This window comes from Pinus tabuliformis, chromosome 9, assembly GCF_031772625.1.
Source record: "Pinus tabuliformis cultivar Carrire ecotype Pingquan chromosome 9, CPIR1, whole genome shotgun sequence".
Lineage (NCBI taxonomy): Eukaryota > Viridiplantae > Streptophyta > Pinopsida > Pinales > Pinaceae > Pinus > Pinus tabuliformis.
Window position 1 is genome coordinate 28,859 of NC_142307.1, and position 15,981 is coordinate 44,839.

Consider the following 15,981-nt stretch of genomic DNA (forward strand, 5'->3'; position numbering starts at 1 on the left):
TGGAAAGGGCCCACCACCACCTGGAAACAAGTCCTGCAACTGATAAAACACCGAACATTTTTGGCACTGTTCTTGGGGAGTTGCAAATGGTTCAGGTAACAATCTCTTTAAAATTCATGAGTGTTGAGGATTTTGCAGGACGATCAGAGGGCAAAGAGTGTATGGTAAGATGTGAGTGAAGAGTCATGCATCCACTATGGTGGGCTTGCTCCAAATTCTAGTTGTATTTGATGAACCTTTGTAGTATTTTCTTTTCTTATGTGAAAAAGTAAATGTAGGCCCAAGGATAGCAAAGGTAGATTTATTTCAAGCATAAAAGCATTTTTAGGAATATTTGGTCCCACAAAAACACCCCCAACTAATTTAGTTAATCATTATATAGGTATCAGAGAGGGAGGAAGTACCAGCAGCAAGGTGGCATCAGTAAAATAAATACAGCATCAAAAGGGGGTTAAAAAACCACAAATTGTACCACTGCAAGTACAAATTGGTTTGGGAACCACTGTAGGTACAAGACTGGTGTTAATTCCACAAGTGGAATCGGTAGCAGAAGGACATCGCAGGGACTTAGGGCCTAGTGACATTAGGTTCAACTCAGTTAGGTCTTCTTCCAGTCAAACCACTGCATCACAACCTACTTCTAAACCTCTATTAAATATGGCTAGCAATGGAGAAGAGGAGGAAAAGAGAAACAATGGGGAAAATCCTAGAAATAATTATAGAAAACACACCTTATTTGGAGGGAACAATGATTGGAGGGATGGACCAAGAGGAGGTCTTGAGGAGAAAGAAGATGAGGCAGAATCGACTTTTGGATTTCCTATCCTGGACATTACCAAAATTATCGCTATGAAGAACATACCCTTGGCATCTCTTCCACCTTTTCACGGTATGTCTTCTGAAGACTTTGATGCATTTTTATTTGAATTTCATATTTTTGGCAGAAACTATAATTATTATGATGATGCACACAAGCTTAAATCATTCCCTTCCACCTTAAAAGACTTAACCTTGAGATGGTTCATGAGCCTGGGAGAGCACACCATTTACACCTGGGATGACATGAAATTTGTCTTCCTTAAGAAATATCAAGACTACTATAAAAGTAGAGATGTTAACGATATCTTTAGGATGCAATAGATGGAAGATGAGTGTTTGGAGGAGTACCTGGAAAGATTCCTCTATAACTACCACGAATCACGGATGGGAAACTTAGATGAAAGAACCTATATGATTCTCTTTCTGAAGGAGTTATGGGAAGAGTGCATTGAAACACTTAATCTCTTAATCTCTAGTGACATTTATAAAAATCCTTTTAACGAGATAGTTGAACTATGTCAAACCTATTCTAGAAGTCAAGCTAAAGTGGGCAAAAGAATCTGAGACAATTCAAGAGATTCTGTGTCTAGAAATTCAAAATCTGTAAAAAATGTTGTCGCTAGGGTTGAGTTGGGAAACCTTCTGGAAATTTTCAAAACATATATCTTAAACACTATTAGTGAACAACTTGATACACTAAAAATTAAAATATAACAAGAAGAGTAAAAAGTTGCCTTGGCGATTTTCTGTCTGAAATGTAGGCGTAAGCATGCTGAAAGGGAATGCCCTATTAATTTGGTTGAGGTGTGTGGGATTTGTACATAAGAGCATACCACTGAGCAATGCCCATCCCTTCTTGGACTGCAAGCCATTTACAAAGGAGGTGTTGAAACTAATGATTTACCGCAAGAAAATAGGAAGCCAACATGGAGAGGGCCAAACCAAAATAGTTATCAAGAACCTAATTCACAAGGATTTTCCCAAAATAATCCATGAAACTATAAACCATCATACCCTCCATAGCCTCCAAAACCACCTTAGAACTCACCTTAGAACCAAGGATGGAGAGGAAATTTTTATGGGAATGTATTCCAACCTCAAAATCTGCCACACTCCTAATATCAATGCACAGGTAACATACCTTACACATCTAACATTCCTCCATTTTAGCAAGGGTATAACCCAGCCCATTATCAGTAAGCCTCATTTCCATTACCTCCATTACATCAACTCCTACCCTTACCTTCAAGCTCTAATTCACCCCCACAGCACGCACAACAATCATTTAATCCTCCTCGCCCAACTCAGATGCCTGCAACACTTGTCACTAACCCCAATAATAGACCTCCACAACTTGTGAAAAATATGGAATTACAGTGTTTTCCTACATATGTTATTATTATTGTTGTTGTCAATGAAATTCAATTAAGATCAGGGAAAACAGTTAATAAAGATAAATCAATTGTAATTATTCAAGAGGAGGATCCTCAAGTGGAACTCGAGGATATAACTCACCAACAAACAGAAAATAAAAAAATTATTGAACTAGAAGAACCAAGGGAGCCTCCTTACCCGGAAAGATTGCTTGTCAAGAAAACTGAAACTCCCATGGAATATGATTTGGAATCTGAATTAAGGAATTTTTGTATAAAAATACCTTTGATCCAAGCTATTAAGGACATTCCTATTTACACCAAGATCATTAAGGATCTCTGCATCAAAAAGTCAGGGAGAAAGAAAAACAAAAACCAGAATGTTAAAATAATGAGCCAAATGACAGAAATGATATTTGGTTTGCCGCTGAAATATAATGATCCAAGGAACCTCGTAATCACAATAGAAAGCAATGGAAATCTTTTACCAAACACCCTTGCAGACTTAGTAGAAGCCATCAATGATATTATGGTTGATACCATGACATTACTACAACTACAAGGAGTTAGGCCTACACCCATAGTGTTGGAGTTGGTAGATAAATCCATTGTTAAACCTACGGGGATCCTAGAAGCCATAGTGGTAACCATAGCTTCTTGGGAATATCCAATTGATTTCGTTGTAATTTTTCCAAAGATGCCTAAACCCAGACACCCAGTAGTCTTAGGCCGACCTTGGCTTGCCACCGCCGATGTTGTCATTGGGTGCAAAAATGGGAAAATGATTATTTATAATGGACTACAAAATCAGGCATTAACTATTTCTCCACCTGCCCAAATGGCCACAGAAGTACCACTTTGGTTAGAAATCCTTTATGGAGAAGAAGATTATATTCTTCCCTTATTAACTCTAGAGCAATCAAGGGGACTTCAGGAACAATCAAAGGTACATATTTTGCAGCAGTTTTTTCTGATATCAATTGCATTAATTATCTTGTTTATTTTAATGGTTATCATCATGTTTTTAGCAATGAATTTCAGGAGACTTGTTGTTAGGATATTCCGACACATAGGAAATAGTTAAGTATAACTTGGTCTAGTATAGAGTTAGGTAAAGTGTGTTTCTTTACTACGTACATTTTGTAACTTACAATCCGATGGTCATGATATGTAGTGATCCGACGGTTCATTCTCTCCTCGGTATTATCGACACTTGATCCATGGCTTAACACCTGATTGGTCCATGATCTCTATTTAAAGATCATGGAGGGACATTTGTAGGTTAACCATTCATGAGAGAAGCTTATGTAAATTTTCATTCTTTTATTAATAAATTGCCTGAAGTGGCCGCGTTGGCTCGGGTCGTGGACTGTTTCCCTCTTTGAGGGTTTTAACCACGTCAAAAGTACTGGTGTATTGATCTGTGATCTATTTGTGAGCGGTGTCCTTTGGTGTTCTGTCTGAGGAACTTACCCTGTAAATTCCTACATGGTATCAGAGCTATTTGAGGGTTGCGTTCGTTGGTGATCCAAATCTGAAGCCGGTAGAACTGCATCCGACTATTGTTTCCTATATCTATTGTTTCTGACTACTTTCGGGCCGAGAGGACTACTCTTTTGTGTTGGGAGCATCTGTTCCAGTGAGGAACCCCTTTCGTTCACGCGAAAAGGTTTCCGGTAGCCCTAGCTGCGTCATTTTTAAGATCTGGAGGTATACAGTGTTTATTTGCAGTTTATAGTTATTTTCTCTCTGTTTATTTCGGTTTCGGTTTATTTAGCTTTTTTTTTTACCGGATCTATACCTTTCATTTCTACGCATGCTCTTTGCCCCGTGACTCTGTGCGATCTGGGCAAATCAGAAACAGAAAGGAAGTATTTTTCTCATGCGTATGCTCTTTTCCGTTGCACCTTAGTGTGATCTCGGAAAATCAGAAACAATGAGGAAAATATTTAGTTTCTGCTAAAGCTAACTTGGAGCGGCAAGGTTCGTTTTTGAAAATATTTAGTTTCCAGCTAAAGCTAACTCCAAGCCGTAAGGTTCGTTCTTTTTTGTATGTCCGTGTTGGGTTTTGTGTTTTTTGTTTTGTAGGGAAAAGGAGCTTTCTCAAAGCAAGCATACAACCAAAAGCTTCAACCCCCCCCTCTCTCTCTCTCTCTCTCAAACTTTTTGTATAGATTACTTGGTTCAAAGCTAATTTATGAGAGTAGAGGTCTTGAGTTCAAGTCTCCCTTTTTTTGGAAAGGGGACGTTTTTTTCATTTCCGCACTTCGTCGGCATCTTCATCAATTTTTTTTTCAAAAAGCCATAACTTCTTCATCCAGAAGCCGTTTTTAGAACCGTTTTTTTTGAAACAGCCTAATTTTGCGAGATCTTTCCATTGGAACACTTAGTTTTAGCATCTATAGCTTTAGTTTCTGTTAAAATGGAAATTCCATGCCAAGTTATTCTTGACAGCACCAACTACTTCCAATGGTGGTCCTACATTGTGGATTTACTTAGAAGTAAAGGTCTCTACAGAATAGCCACAAGCCAAGAAACCAAACTGAAAGATGAAGATAAGGCAGCTAAATGGGAAAATAGGCAAGATCAAGCACGTGGGTTGATAGGGATGTCTATTTCTCCAGATCTTAGATTCCATATTGCAGAACTTGATGCTCCTGATGAAGCAATGAAACATATTACTAAAGTCTTTGGAATTAAAAATGAACTTAGAGCCCATCAACTTGAAAATGAGTTGCTTACATTGGACCCCAATAATTTTTCTTGCATTGAAGATTTTCTGTCCAAGTTCAAGACCCTTAGACTTCTCTTGGAAGGTGTTAAGGTTAAGAAAGAATATAGTAACCTTATATATTCCATTCTTACTAAGTTGGGACCAGCCTACTCTGTGTTTGTTTCCACCTTCCATTCTACAAGAGAAGCCTTCATTTCTCAAGGACAAGAATACAAGTCCCCTTCCTTTGATTCTTTTTGTGATTCTTTAATAAGAGAACAAGAAAAACTCTTACACCTTGGTCTTCTTAATCTTGGAAACTCTTCTAAGAAATCGTTAGTCACCCAGCAGCAACCAAATCCAAAGAATCCTAAGAATTTGTATCCTAAAAAGAATGGTCCTAAACCAAACAAGGGTCCTAAGCAATTTCAGCCTCAAAATGAAAAATCATTTCAACAAAATGATAAGACAAATAAAAACAAAGGGAAGAAGACTGATAGACATTGCAACTTTTGTAATCGAGATGGCCACTTAGAATCCAAATGCTTTAAGAAGATGGAAGCCTTGGAAGCAGCAATGAAGAAGCATAACATCCATTTGGAGCACTCTTCAACTTCAACTTCATCTTCAGGAATGGCACTTTCTGCATGTGGTTGTCAAGCATCTCGGTCTGGCTATGCACTAAATGTATCTTCTTCTTCTCATTCTCATGAGAGGCTCATTGATTCTGGAGCTTCTTATCACATGGCCAAAAACAAAGCCATGTTTTCTTATTTAAATGATTGTAACACCAAAAATATATATGTTGGTGATGATAGATCTCTTAGTGTTGTAGGGATTGGAACTGTTCATATAGACAATGGTCAGTTTAATGATGTATTATGTGTTCCAACCTTATCCTACAACCTTCTTACTGTATATCAGATAACCCATTCTGGTGAAGGTAAAATCGTTGAATTTTCACCTCACGATGTTGTAATTAAGGATCTAAGAGATCCTAGACAGATTTTAGCTACTGGCATTGCTGATGATTCTACAAGGTTGTATAAGTTTCACAACTTTGGGTCATCAAATCTTCCCTCGGCATTTGTTTCTCATAATGATGAAGTGGGCAAACTTTGGCATGAGCGATTTGGTCACTTAAACTATCGCTCTATTCAAAATCTATGTAAAAAAAATATGGTGACAAGTCTTCCAATGGTATCTTGCAGAGATGGTGTTTGTTCTGGATGTGTACTCAGAAAACATCATTGGGACAGTTTTGAAAAACGTGCCTCTTGGCACGCCTCAGCCCCTTTACAGCTTGTGCATAGTGATTTATGTGGTCCACTTCCAGTTGTTTCCTTCTCTGGCTACAAGTATTTCTTAACTTTCATTGATGATTTCTCCAGACGCACTTGGGTATACTTCTTAAAACTCAAGAGTGAAGTATTTAACATGTTCTTGGCCTTTAAGGCCTTTGTTGAAAAACAATCTGGACATCAAATTCTTAAGCTAAGATCTGATAATGGCGGAGAATATGTTAAAAACAACTTCATCAAATTTTGCACTGAGCATGGAATTCAAATGCAACATACTGTTCCATATACTCCACAACAAAATGGTGTAGCTGATAGGAAGAATCGCACCTTAAAGGAAATGGCTAATTGTATGCTTCAATCTAAAGGACTTAGTCTTAATTATTGGGCAGAAGCAATTAACTGTGCAAATTACATAATAAATCACACTCCTACTAAGGTTTTAAAGAATATCACTCCAGAAGAAGCATGGAGCTCAATTAAACCAGATGTAAGTCACTTTCGTGTTTTTGGAAGTGAAGCATGGGCCCATATTCCAGATGAGAAACATAAAGCTTTAGAACCTAAGAGTGAAAAATGTATCTTTGCTGGATATTCTGAAGATGTCAAAGGATATATACTTATTCCACTTAAGTCCAAGAATGTTATCATTAGAAGAGATGTAAAGTTTGCTGAAAATATATCGGTCTACGAGCCTAGTTTGGCGGATGTGCCACCTCTTCCTATCTCTTCTACTTTTGAAAATATTTCTTCTTCAGATGATCAAAGCAAGGATGACAATCCTCCCCCACCTTCTCTGGATCCTCCTTCAGCTCCTCAGCTTCCAAAATGGGTCCGTGATACTCGGGATGCAGCAGGTGATCTTGTCGGTGATCCTACAGATCAGCGACGTACACGTTCTCAGTTCGAGAGAGCCTCTTCTTTACTGGCTCAAGCTTCAGTGAATTATGATCCTGACACCTTTGCAGAAGCTTTAGGCCATCCAGATTGGGAAGCAGCTATGAATGAAGAATATCATTCATTATTGGCAAATGATACATGGGATCTTGTTCCTCTACCAAAGGGACGAAAACTTGTTAGATGCAAATGGGTTTATAGAACCAAGTATGGACCAGATGGGAAAGTTGATAAACATAAAGCTCGTCTTGTTGCTAAGGGTTTTTCACAAGTCGAAGGCATTGACTACACTGAAACCTTCTCCCCTGTTTCCAAAATGAACTCTATCTGCCTTGTTCTTTCCCTTGCTGCCTCTTTCAAATGGGAAGTCCATTAGATGGATGTTAAATCTGCCTTCTTGCATGGAGACTTGCATGAAGAAATCTATATGGAACAACCTATTGGCTTTATACAAACAGACTCCAGCCTTGTATGTTGGCTTAGGAAATCCCTTTATGGTCTCAAGCAAGCTCCTTGAGCTTGGTATGCCAAAATGGATAACTTTCTTTTAGAAAATGGCTTTTCTAGGTGTCATTCTGACAATACTGTCTGCACCAAGAAAGTGGGCAAGTCTCTTATCATTCGTGTTCTTTATGTTGATGATCTTATCCTGACTGATAGTGATCCCAACCTCATAAACCATGTGAAGTCTAGCCTTAAAAGGAAGTTTGAAATGACAGACTTAGGACACTTACATTATTTTCTTGGTCTTCAAGTCTTGCAATCCAAGGAAGGTATTTCCCTTTCCTAGTCCAAGTATGCTTGTGATATTCTACGCCATTTTCACATGGAAGACTGTAAGCCAGCCCCTTCTCCCTTTTAGTCTGGAGTCAAACTTTCAGTCACTTGTACTTCTCCTGAAGTTGATGCTACCTTATACCGTCAACTTGTAGGAAAACTTTTGTATCTAACCCATACTCATCCTGACCTTTCCTTTGTTGTTGGCCTTGTTGCTCGGTTTATGAAAAACCCACGTGAAAGTCATTGGAAAGTAGCTAAAAGAATGCTTCGTTATGTTCGAGGTACAATTCAGTTTGGGATTCATTATAGTGCCGAAGCATCTCCTCTATTGGTTGTTTTCATTGATTCTGATTGGGCTGGTGACCCTGATGATCGGAAGTCTACTGCAGGTCATGTGTTCACTCTTGGTTCAGGACCTATTACATGGGCTTGCAAGAAACAAGGTGCCATTTCTCTTTTTTCAGCAGAAGCAGAATATCGTGGTGCCGTAGAAGCTAGTAAGGAAGCCTTGTGGCTTCATCAGATCCTGTCAGAGTTTGGCTTTCAGCAGCAACATCCGACTACACTTTGGTGTGATAATCAAAGTGCCATTCAACTATGCAAAGATCCAGTCCAACATCAGCGCAGCAAACACATTGAACTGCACATGCACTTCATCAGAAAGCTCATCCACGACCATGTTCTTGAAGTGCAATATTGTTCAACCGGTGATCAAGTTGCAGACATCTTTACAAAGGCTCTCATAGAGGCAAATTTCACTAAACTTTGATTTATGGTTGGAGTTCAGGAAGTTGTCACTAAGGGGGGATAGGCTCTAGTTCCTCCTTCCTTCTCCTATTGTATCATATTTGTAAATCCTTCAATCCTATCCCAAGTTGTTCTTAAGGGGGGATGTTAGGATATTCTGACACATAGGAAATAGTTAAGTATAACTTGGTCTAGTATAGAGTTAGGTAAAGTGTGTTTCTTTACTATGTACATTTTGTAACTTACAATCCGACGGTCACAATATGTAGTGATCCGACGGTTCATTCTCTCCTCGGTATTACCGACACTTGATCCATGGCTTAGCACCCGATTGGTCCATGATCTCTATTTAAAGAGCATGGAGGGTCATTTGTAGGTTAACCATTCATGAGAGAAGCTTACGTAAATTTTCATTCTTTTATTAATAAATTGCCTGAAGTGGCCGCATTGGCTCAGACCGTGGACTGTTTCCCTCTTTGAGGGTTTTAACCATGTCAAAAGTACTAGTGTATTGATCTGTGATCTATTTGTGAGCGGTGTCCTTTGGTGTTCTACCTGAGGAACTTACCCTGTAAATTCCTACACTTGTCACCCTGATGTATCTGCATCATTCACTATGGCAGCTTTAGAAGGAAACATTGAAATAAATACTAAACCCATTGAAATTAGTGTTGTAAAAACATTGTATATTGGTACAAAACAGAAATAGCAGGTATTGAGTATGGTTCAAAAGCAGTCCGAAGCATTTTCTTGGGATTATTTGGACATGAAAGGTATTCATCCAAACACTTGTATACATCACAATTATATGAATGAAGAAATTAGACATGTTAGGTAGCCACAAAGATGAATGAATCTAGCTCTAAAAGAAATTTTTAAGGATGAATTGCAGAAACTTTTATGTGTAAATTTCATTTACCCTATTTTCGCCAGCAAATGGGTGTCCCCCTCAGTGGTAGTCCCAAAGAAAAATGGGAAATGGTGAATCTTTTTGTGTTACAGGACTATTTGGGCACATCACTCTCATCATTCAGATCAGTACTTTTAGGGCTCATCAAACCCTAATTCAGTTGCTACATGCCCTAGAAAAGTCATCACATTGAATGCCATCGTTCCTGAGAGTTTCCTGGCCTGAAGACATCTTGAAATGACTCCTTGAGGGACCAGTGCAACCTTGGTCAGGGGTAAATGTGTTGCAAAGCACTTAGGTCCATTCAAGCTTTCTCTGCAGAGCACCTAGGCCCACTTTGACCTGCGTTGGGCGAGATTGAGCGAAATATTCATAAGGTTCTAGGAATATTCTTACATTCTAGATCATTCTAGAAGATTCCCACCTCTTATCCTCTCCTATGAGCTCAAAATTGGATGGGGAATGAATCAAATAAACTCCTATCCTCTCATCCCTTCCTCCATGGAAACTAACTCCCAAATTGGAAATCAATTCAATGCCAAATTTATGACAAAACCACCTCCATTTCCCTCTAAATTGAGCACTCATCATAGTGATCAGGGGCTGGAATTTGAAGAATTGTAAGGAGATATTGTTGGTTTGAGGTTTGAGATTATAAGCAAGTATTTTTATGCTGCTGGAGTGTTGTTCTTTTGGTGTGATGAAGATGGAACTCAAGCTGGATGAGTGACATGGGATCAAACTTCTTTGGTTTTAACTCTTCCTTCTACTTAATAAAGTTGTTTACACCTTTTCCCATATTCTTGTCTTTACGTATGATGATTATATTTTTAAATTCTTTCGATTCCATTTTCTTATAGTAGATAGATCTCTTGCTTTGATTGGTTTTTGTCCTTTGTTTATGATTGCAAGTACAGATCAAGCGGATTCAGTTTGAGAAGGAGTGACGGGAGCTATTCAAAGGAGACAAAGGAAAGCGAAATATAACAAGTAGGTCCCTTGTCTTATTTATCTTCTATAAGAAAATGTTAAACTCTTTAATTTTGTTGCTCTAAGTGTAGATACCCACTTAGGGAAGTTGTGTTTATCCGTAGATGCAAAATTCGACATAACAAATTGGCAACCATACTGGGGAACTATCATCATTCTGTTTAGTTTATCTTCATCCTAGTACGCCCTAGTAGACTTTACCTGCCTCCATTGATCTTATTTCAGCCTTTTTCAAGAGTTTTTTGGTCAAAAATTGTGCTTGAATGTCCCTTAGATGGCCTCTCTGGCACCAGCGCTAGCTTGGTCAGGACACAGTGCACTGAAGAGCACCCTTGGCTTCATGACAGTGCTCTGAAGTGCACTATCTCCCATTCAGGGTTGTGCTGGTCCTCCTTAGGTCAAAAATCCCACCTTTGGCTTGGTTTTTTCCAAATTTCCTTCTGTTTTTGCTTACTGAAAGATCAATGTCTGTTGTACTTCATAAATCAATTTGTATTTCTCTTCCTAGCCCTACTTTGGCCTTGATTGTTTAGTTTTTCTTAAATGATTTCTTTATCATTATCAATTCATTGCTAAAGTTAGCTTATAGTTGATTAATATTTGCTGAAAAGAAAGTGTCGTAAAAGTCTTCATTTCTTTCGAAAAGGAATTGTCGTAAATTCTTCATTCTTGCAAAAAGATTGATTGATTGTATATGCATTAGTTTCCTTTTGTTCATTTCAACATTAAGGGAATTGAAAAGAAAAACTTGCATCGTGCATTGAAAAGTTTCTGTGTGCTTATAGAAATAGTTTAGGGAAATTGCATTAGATGTGCTCTTTATTCTTTGATTAAAAGAATCTAATTGCTCTATCCCTATTAGTTAAGGTTTTCATTGCTCAAATTGAATGAAAAAAATGCTTATCATATTAGTTGCATTCTACGAATTTCAAAGACATCATGCGATGAACCTTGAAAGACAAATTCTTAATCAAGATCAACTTAAAATTAATCTCAATTAACCTAATGGAGCATTGACACCTAACGCAAAACATTTAGAGGTTCTAGGCTAGAGACATGTTCCGGCGTCGTAAAACATAGCAATTGTCGCTAACTTGTCTATGATACATTTCGAGTGTGATACCTCATTCCATGTACGTGAGTATATCGTAGCTTGTCCACGTACCTTCGGGTATATAGGGTGGTGTTACAGTACGTAAAGTATGAAGGAATGCTCTCATTGTGTGATTTTGTATTAGATAGTGCTAACACGGATTGGGCCTCCATGTACTTTCAGGTATATATGGGACAACTACATTAGGTTTTTATCCATCCTTAGGTAATCGAGTTGGCCACTTGTACACTATGATACACTAAACACAACATTCAGGGAGATTGCCTACCCATACTTCTCAATTCGCTGGGAGGTATTCTGCAATTCATAGTTGCTTGGTAATCCTTTTGCGCAGCTTACCCCTTTTTGTTTATTTCTTTTTTGTAATAAAATCAATCAGCAATTGTGGAGGAACATTGACCCTTACCCCGTCGTTCGCGGAAGATAGCGAGTAAACTGCCTTTACCTTCTAAAGCTACACCTATCTAGTCAAAGCGGTCTCGTTTGACTAAATCTAGTACATCCCAAACTTCTGGTTCTTCATTTGAATTACCAGAAACACCTATACCGGTAAGTATTGTGACCCCAATTACTCCTACAATTACTGGTACATCTGTTATTGAAGTGGAATATCCACAATTACCTGAGGACACTAGAAGTGAACCTAGTGAAATGGTAACCCAATTTTTCCAACAAGAAGTTGATTCCCAACCCAAAGTTGTTCAACAAGAAATTACTTTTGAACCTGAATCTATTCAACCAGAAGTTGATCATAAACCTGTCATCGTTCAATTAGAAGTTACTTCTGAACTAGAAGTTGTTCAAGAAGCCCAACCTGAACCTATTGTTCTTTTACTAGAACACTTGGATCTTGAAGTTGAACAATCAGAAGATGTTACCATACTAGAAGATGATCAACTGGTTCATCCTCAGACATCCGTAACTGTCGAGACTTCCCCTTTACCTCAAGAAAAAATACCGGAAATATATTATGGACCTGACAGTGAAATCCTTCCACCTAGTTTGATTTCGATTGAAGAGGAACCTAAGGAAGAAACACCCAAAACTCCATTTCATTTTGGAACTGGACTTTATCTTTATCCTCATACTCCTCATTTTACTGCTCCTTTTGATCTTGATTACTTTCAGACACCTGTTGATTCATTAGGAAATTTATTAGGACATTTGACTATGGAAAATTCAACATCCCAGACTGTACCATCTGTTACAGGTACGACAGAATCTTCTGTCACTACCTCTTCGATGTTTACTACGACAACTGAGTCACATTTGTATGGTGTTCCATCCATCCCACCAAGTTACCAATATTTATCTGGAACCCACTTAGGTGTTGCTTCTAGCCCTTGTTCTTCACCCATGTCCTCTATAGGAATTTTATTTGGTTCTTCATTAACGAATACTAAACAACCTGACCCATCAAGTCAATATCAATCTGATTCATCTGGTTATCATCCAATGTATCTGCTTTACACTAGATTACCCCCATATGGAGAACAATATGCACAATCTCCTTATTCTCCATTTTCTTAGGGGAAACCATATGGCAGTATGTCGTCATCTTCAAGTTTACAGATTCAACCTTCTCAGGCAGTTTTACAAAAACCGTTTGTGCCTGGAGTTCAACAACCTCAAGTCAGTTTACCTTTTACTGGAATGACTTAGACCTACACTGGTTTAGTGTATTCACAACCTGGTCAAGCTTACATTGGTGGGAAACAATAGCTATATCAACAATTGTTGTATCCACAACAACAATAGTTTCTCCAATAGCCTTGGTAGCCCCAATATCAACAGCAACAATTCTAGAAGTACCAACCTCATCTTGGACTTGGTCAACAAGCCTATGTTGGGTTTGGTCAACAACAAGTTTACCCAAGTCCTGGTCAACAAGCCTATGCTGGGTTTGGACAATAGCAAATGTGTCCTGGTGCTCAACAACCACCTTATACCAGATTTTCTCAACAAACTTACCTTATCAAGGTTACCAGCTGCAAATGCCTTATGCTGGTATGCAAATGCCTATTGCCCAGGAAATTACATCTTACCCTGGTTATGCTCAATAGACAGTTGCCTTTTGTTGCAACACTTGAATTACCAGATCTAAATTGGCTTACCAATGACCCAATTCTTTATGCACCTTGGTGGTCGGTGATTCCTCATAAATTACCTTATGATATTCTGAAATTCAATGGAAACCCTGGAGAAGACCTGTCCAACCATGTCATGGATTTTCATTTATGGTGTTCATCAATCTCCCTGAACGATGATTCAGTTAGACTATGTCTTTTCCAGAGAACACTTACTGGTCCGGCTGTGAAGTGGTACATTGAGTTACCATAAGCTTCTTTTGATAACTTTACATCCTTAGCTACCACATTTTTAACCCACTTCCAATTACCCATACGATATGAAACTGGGACGGAACTATTGACCAACTTTAAACAGACTACTGCTACTCATATCTCTGATCATATTCATGAGTGGCATCATCGTCGTTGAATGGTCAAAACTTATGTTCCCGGTCAGCTTTTAGCTGAATGGTTTATAAAATCCTTGTTTCCATCTATCTCCGCGGATGTGGCAAAAGGTGGAGTTGTCACTGAAGAGCAAGTAATTTCTTGTGCCCAATATTTGGACTTGATTTATACACAGTCTGGCACGCTATATGACAAGACACTAAATGCACCCATAATAGCTTACACTATTCCTCCACCACCATCGAGTAAGGACTCTCATGCCGGTGATGGTGTGATTGGTTCTTTGAGCACACAAACAGAAGGTAGACCATCCAGTCAAACACTTTCCATTTCCAATCAAACTTCAAATGCATATGATAGCACTCTTGCTTTTGAAATTAATTTCATGTCATATGACAAAGGCAAGAATGAAAAGCAACAAGGAAGCAAGAAGAAGGGGAAAAACAAGAATAAACAAAATAATCCCCCTCAAGAGAAATCATCTAATTCCTCTCCTTTGGCTAGGAAACCTCGTTACCCATGTTTAATCTGTAACGATGATCACTTTACATGAGATTGTCCTCACCGCTCTAAATTCTCAAAGCTTCTTAAGACCTCTATTACATCTACAATGTTGACTGATCATTTTCCGAACCCGGAGACACATATGGTTGCTACAGGTCATGCTTCCACTTCCCAGTTTCTTATGTTATCCGCCTCTAAGCCTAAAATTGATGTTTTGGTGTCAACACGAAGTAAATATTATGGTAATCCACCATCTGTAGGTTTTAACCCCATACTGAAATTACCTGCATACGAATTCTAAAACACAGAAAATAAACAATGTGAGAGCATAACACATAAAACACATATACACAATGATTTTCCCCTGCATCCCAAAACCGGGACTACCAGATTGATTTTTCATTATGTTCATTTCAATGTTACAATACATATTTATACATGCCGAAGCATCCAATACCATGGACCAAAAAACCATTGCGTCCAAAACATTAGACCAAAAGACCATGTGTGAAAACCATGCACAAAACCACTCAATGTACCACCCTAATATAGGGTCCAAAAAAATTAAGCCCCTGGGTGCTGCCCCAGACCCCGTAGAGGGGGGCTACCCGCCCCCCTCAAACCCCTCGAACAAGGGGGGCTGTCACCCCCCCCCCCCCCCCCGTGACCCCCCCGCTACGCAATTGGCGCAATGAAGGGGGGGTGTACTAACCCCCTGGTTAACTACATACGCTAGTCGTGGAAAGAATATAACACAACCCAACATTCTCCCACTTGTTGTTTTCTTTCCACAGGGGTCCACAAGAGAGCTTAGTCATTTATCCAGCCCTACAATGCCCATTGTTTCTCTACACCAAGAGAACTTCTCAGAGTTCACAAATTTTTTCAATGCATCTGCAGTATTCTTCAAAGTGTCCACCTTTCCCAGTAACACATTTTTGTCTTCTATCATATCCCTCACAAAGTGATACTGAACATCAATGTGCTTTGTCCTTGAATGATAAGCAGGGTTCTTTGCCAAGAAAATTGCACTTTGGCTGTCACAGTCTATCCTTATAGCTCCATGTACTAACCCCATACTTGAAGACAATCTCTGCAACCAAATTGCTTCCTTGCTTGCATGATAGGCTGCCATGTATTTTGCCTCTGTAGTTGATAATGCCACTATAGATTGTTTCTTACTCGTCCAACTAACCGCACCTCCAAATAGGTTAAACACATACCCACTTGTAGATCTTCTCTGATCCATATCTCCAGCCCAGTCTGCATCAACAAAGCCATGGATATCCAAAACCTTGTCCAATCCTGGTCTTCCTTGGTAGCACAAACCATAATCACTAGTGCCATGCAAATACCTGA

General features: G+C 38.9%; 1 protein-coding gene across 1 annotated transcript in view; it reads left to right on the forward strand.

The window, feature by feature from the left end:
- Nucleotides 1-657: 657 nt before the first annotated feature.
- LOC149146810 (uncharacterized) overlaps nucleotides 658-15,981 on the forward strand; it is a 107,775-nt gene continuing 92,451 nt past the window's right edge. Inside the window, exon 1 of the mRNA XM_089439528.1 lies at nucleotides 658-889. Coding sequence (XP_089295654.1) covers nucleotides 658-889 — 232 coding nt within the window. The remainder of the gene's footprint in view (nucleotides 890-15,981) is intronic.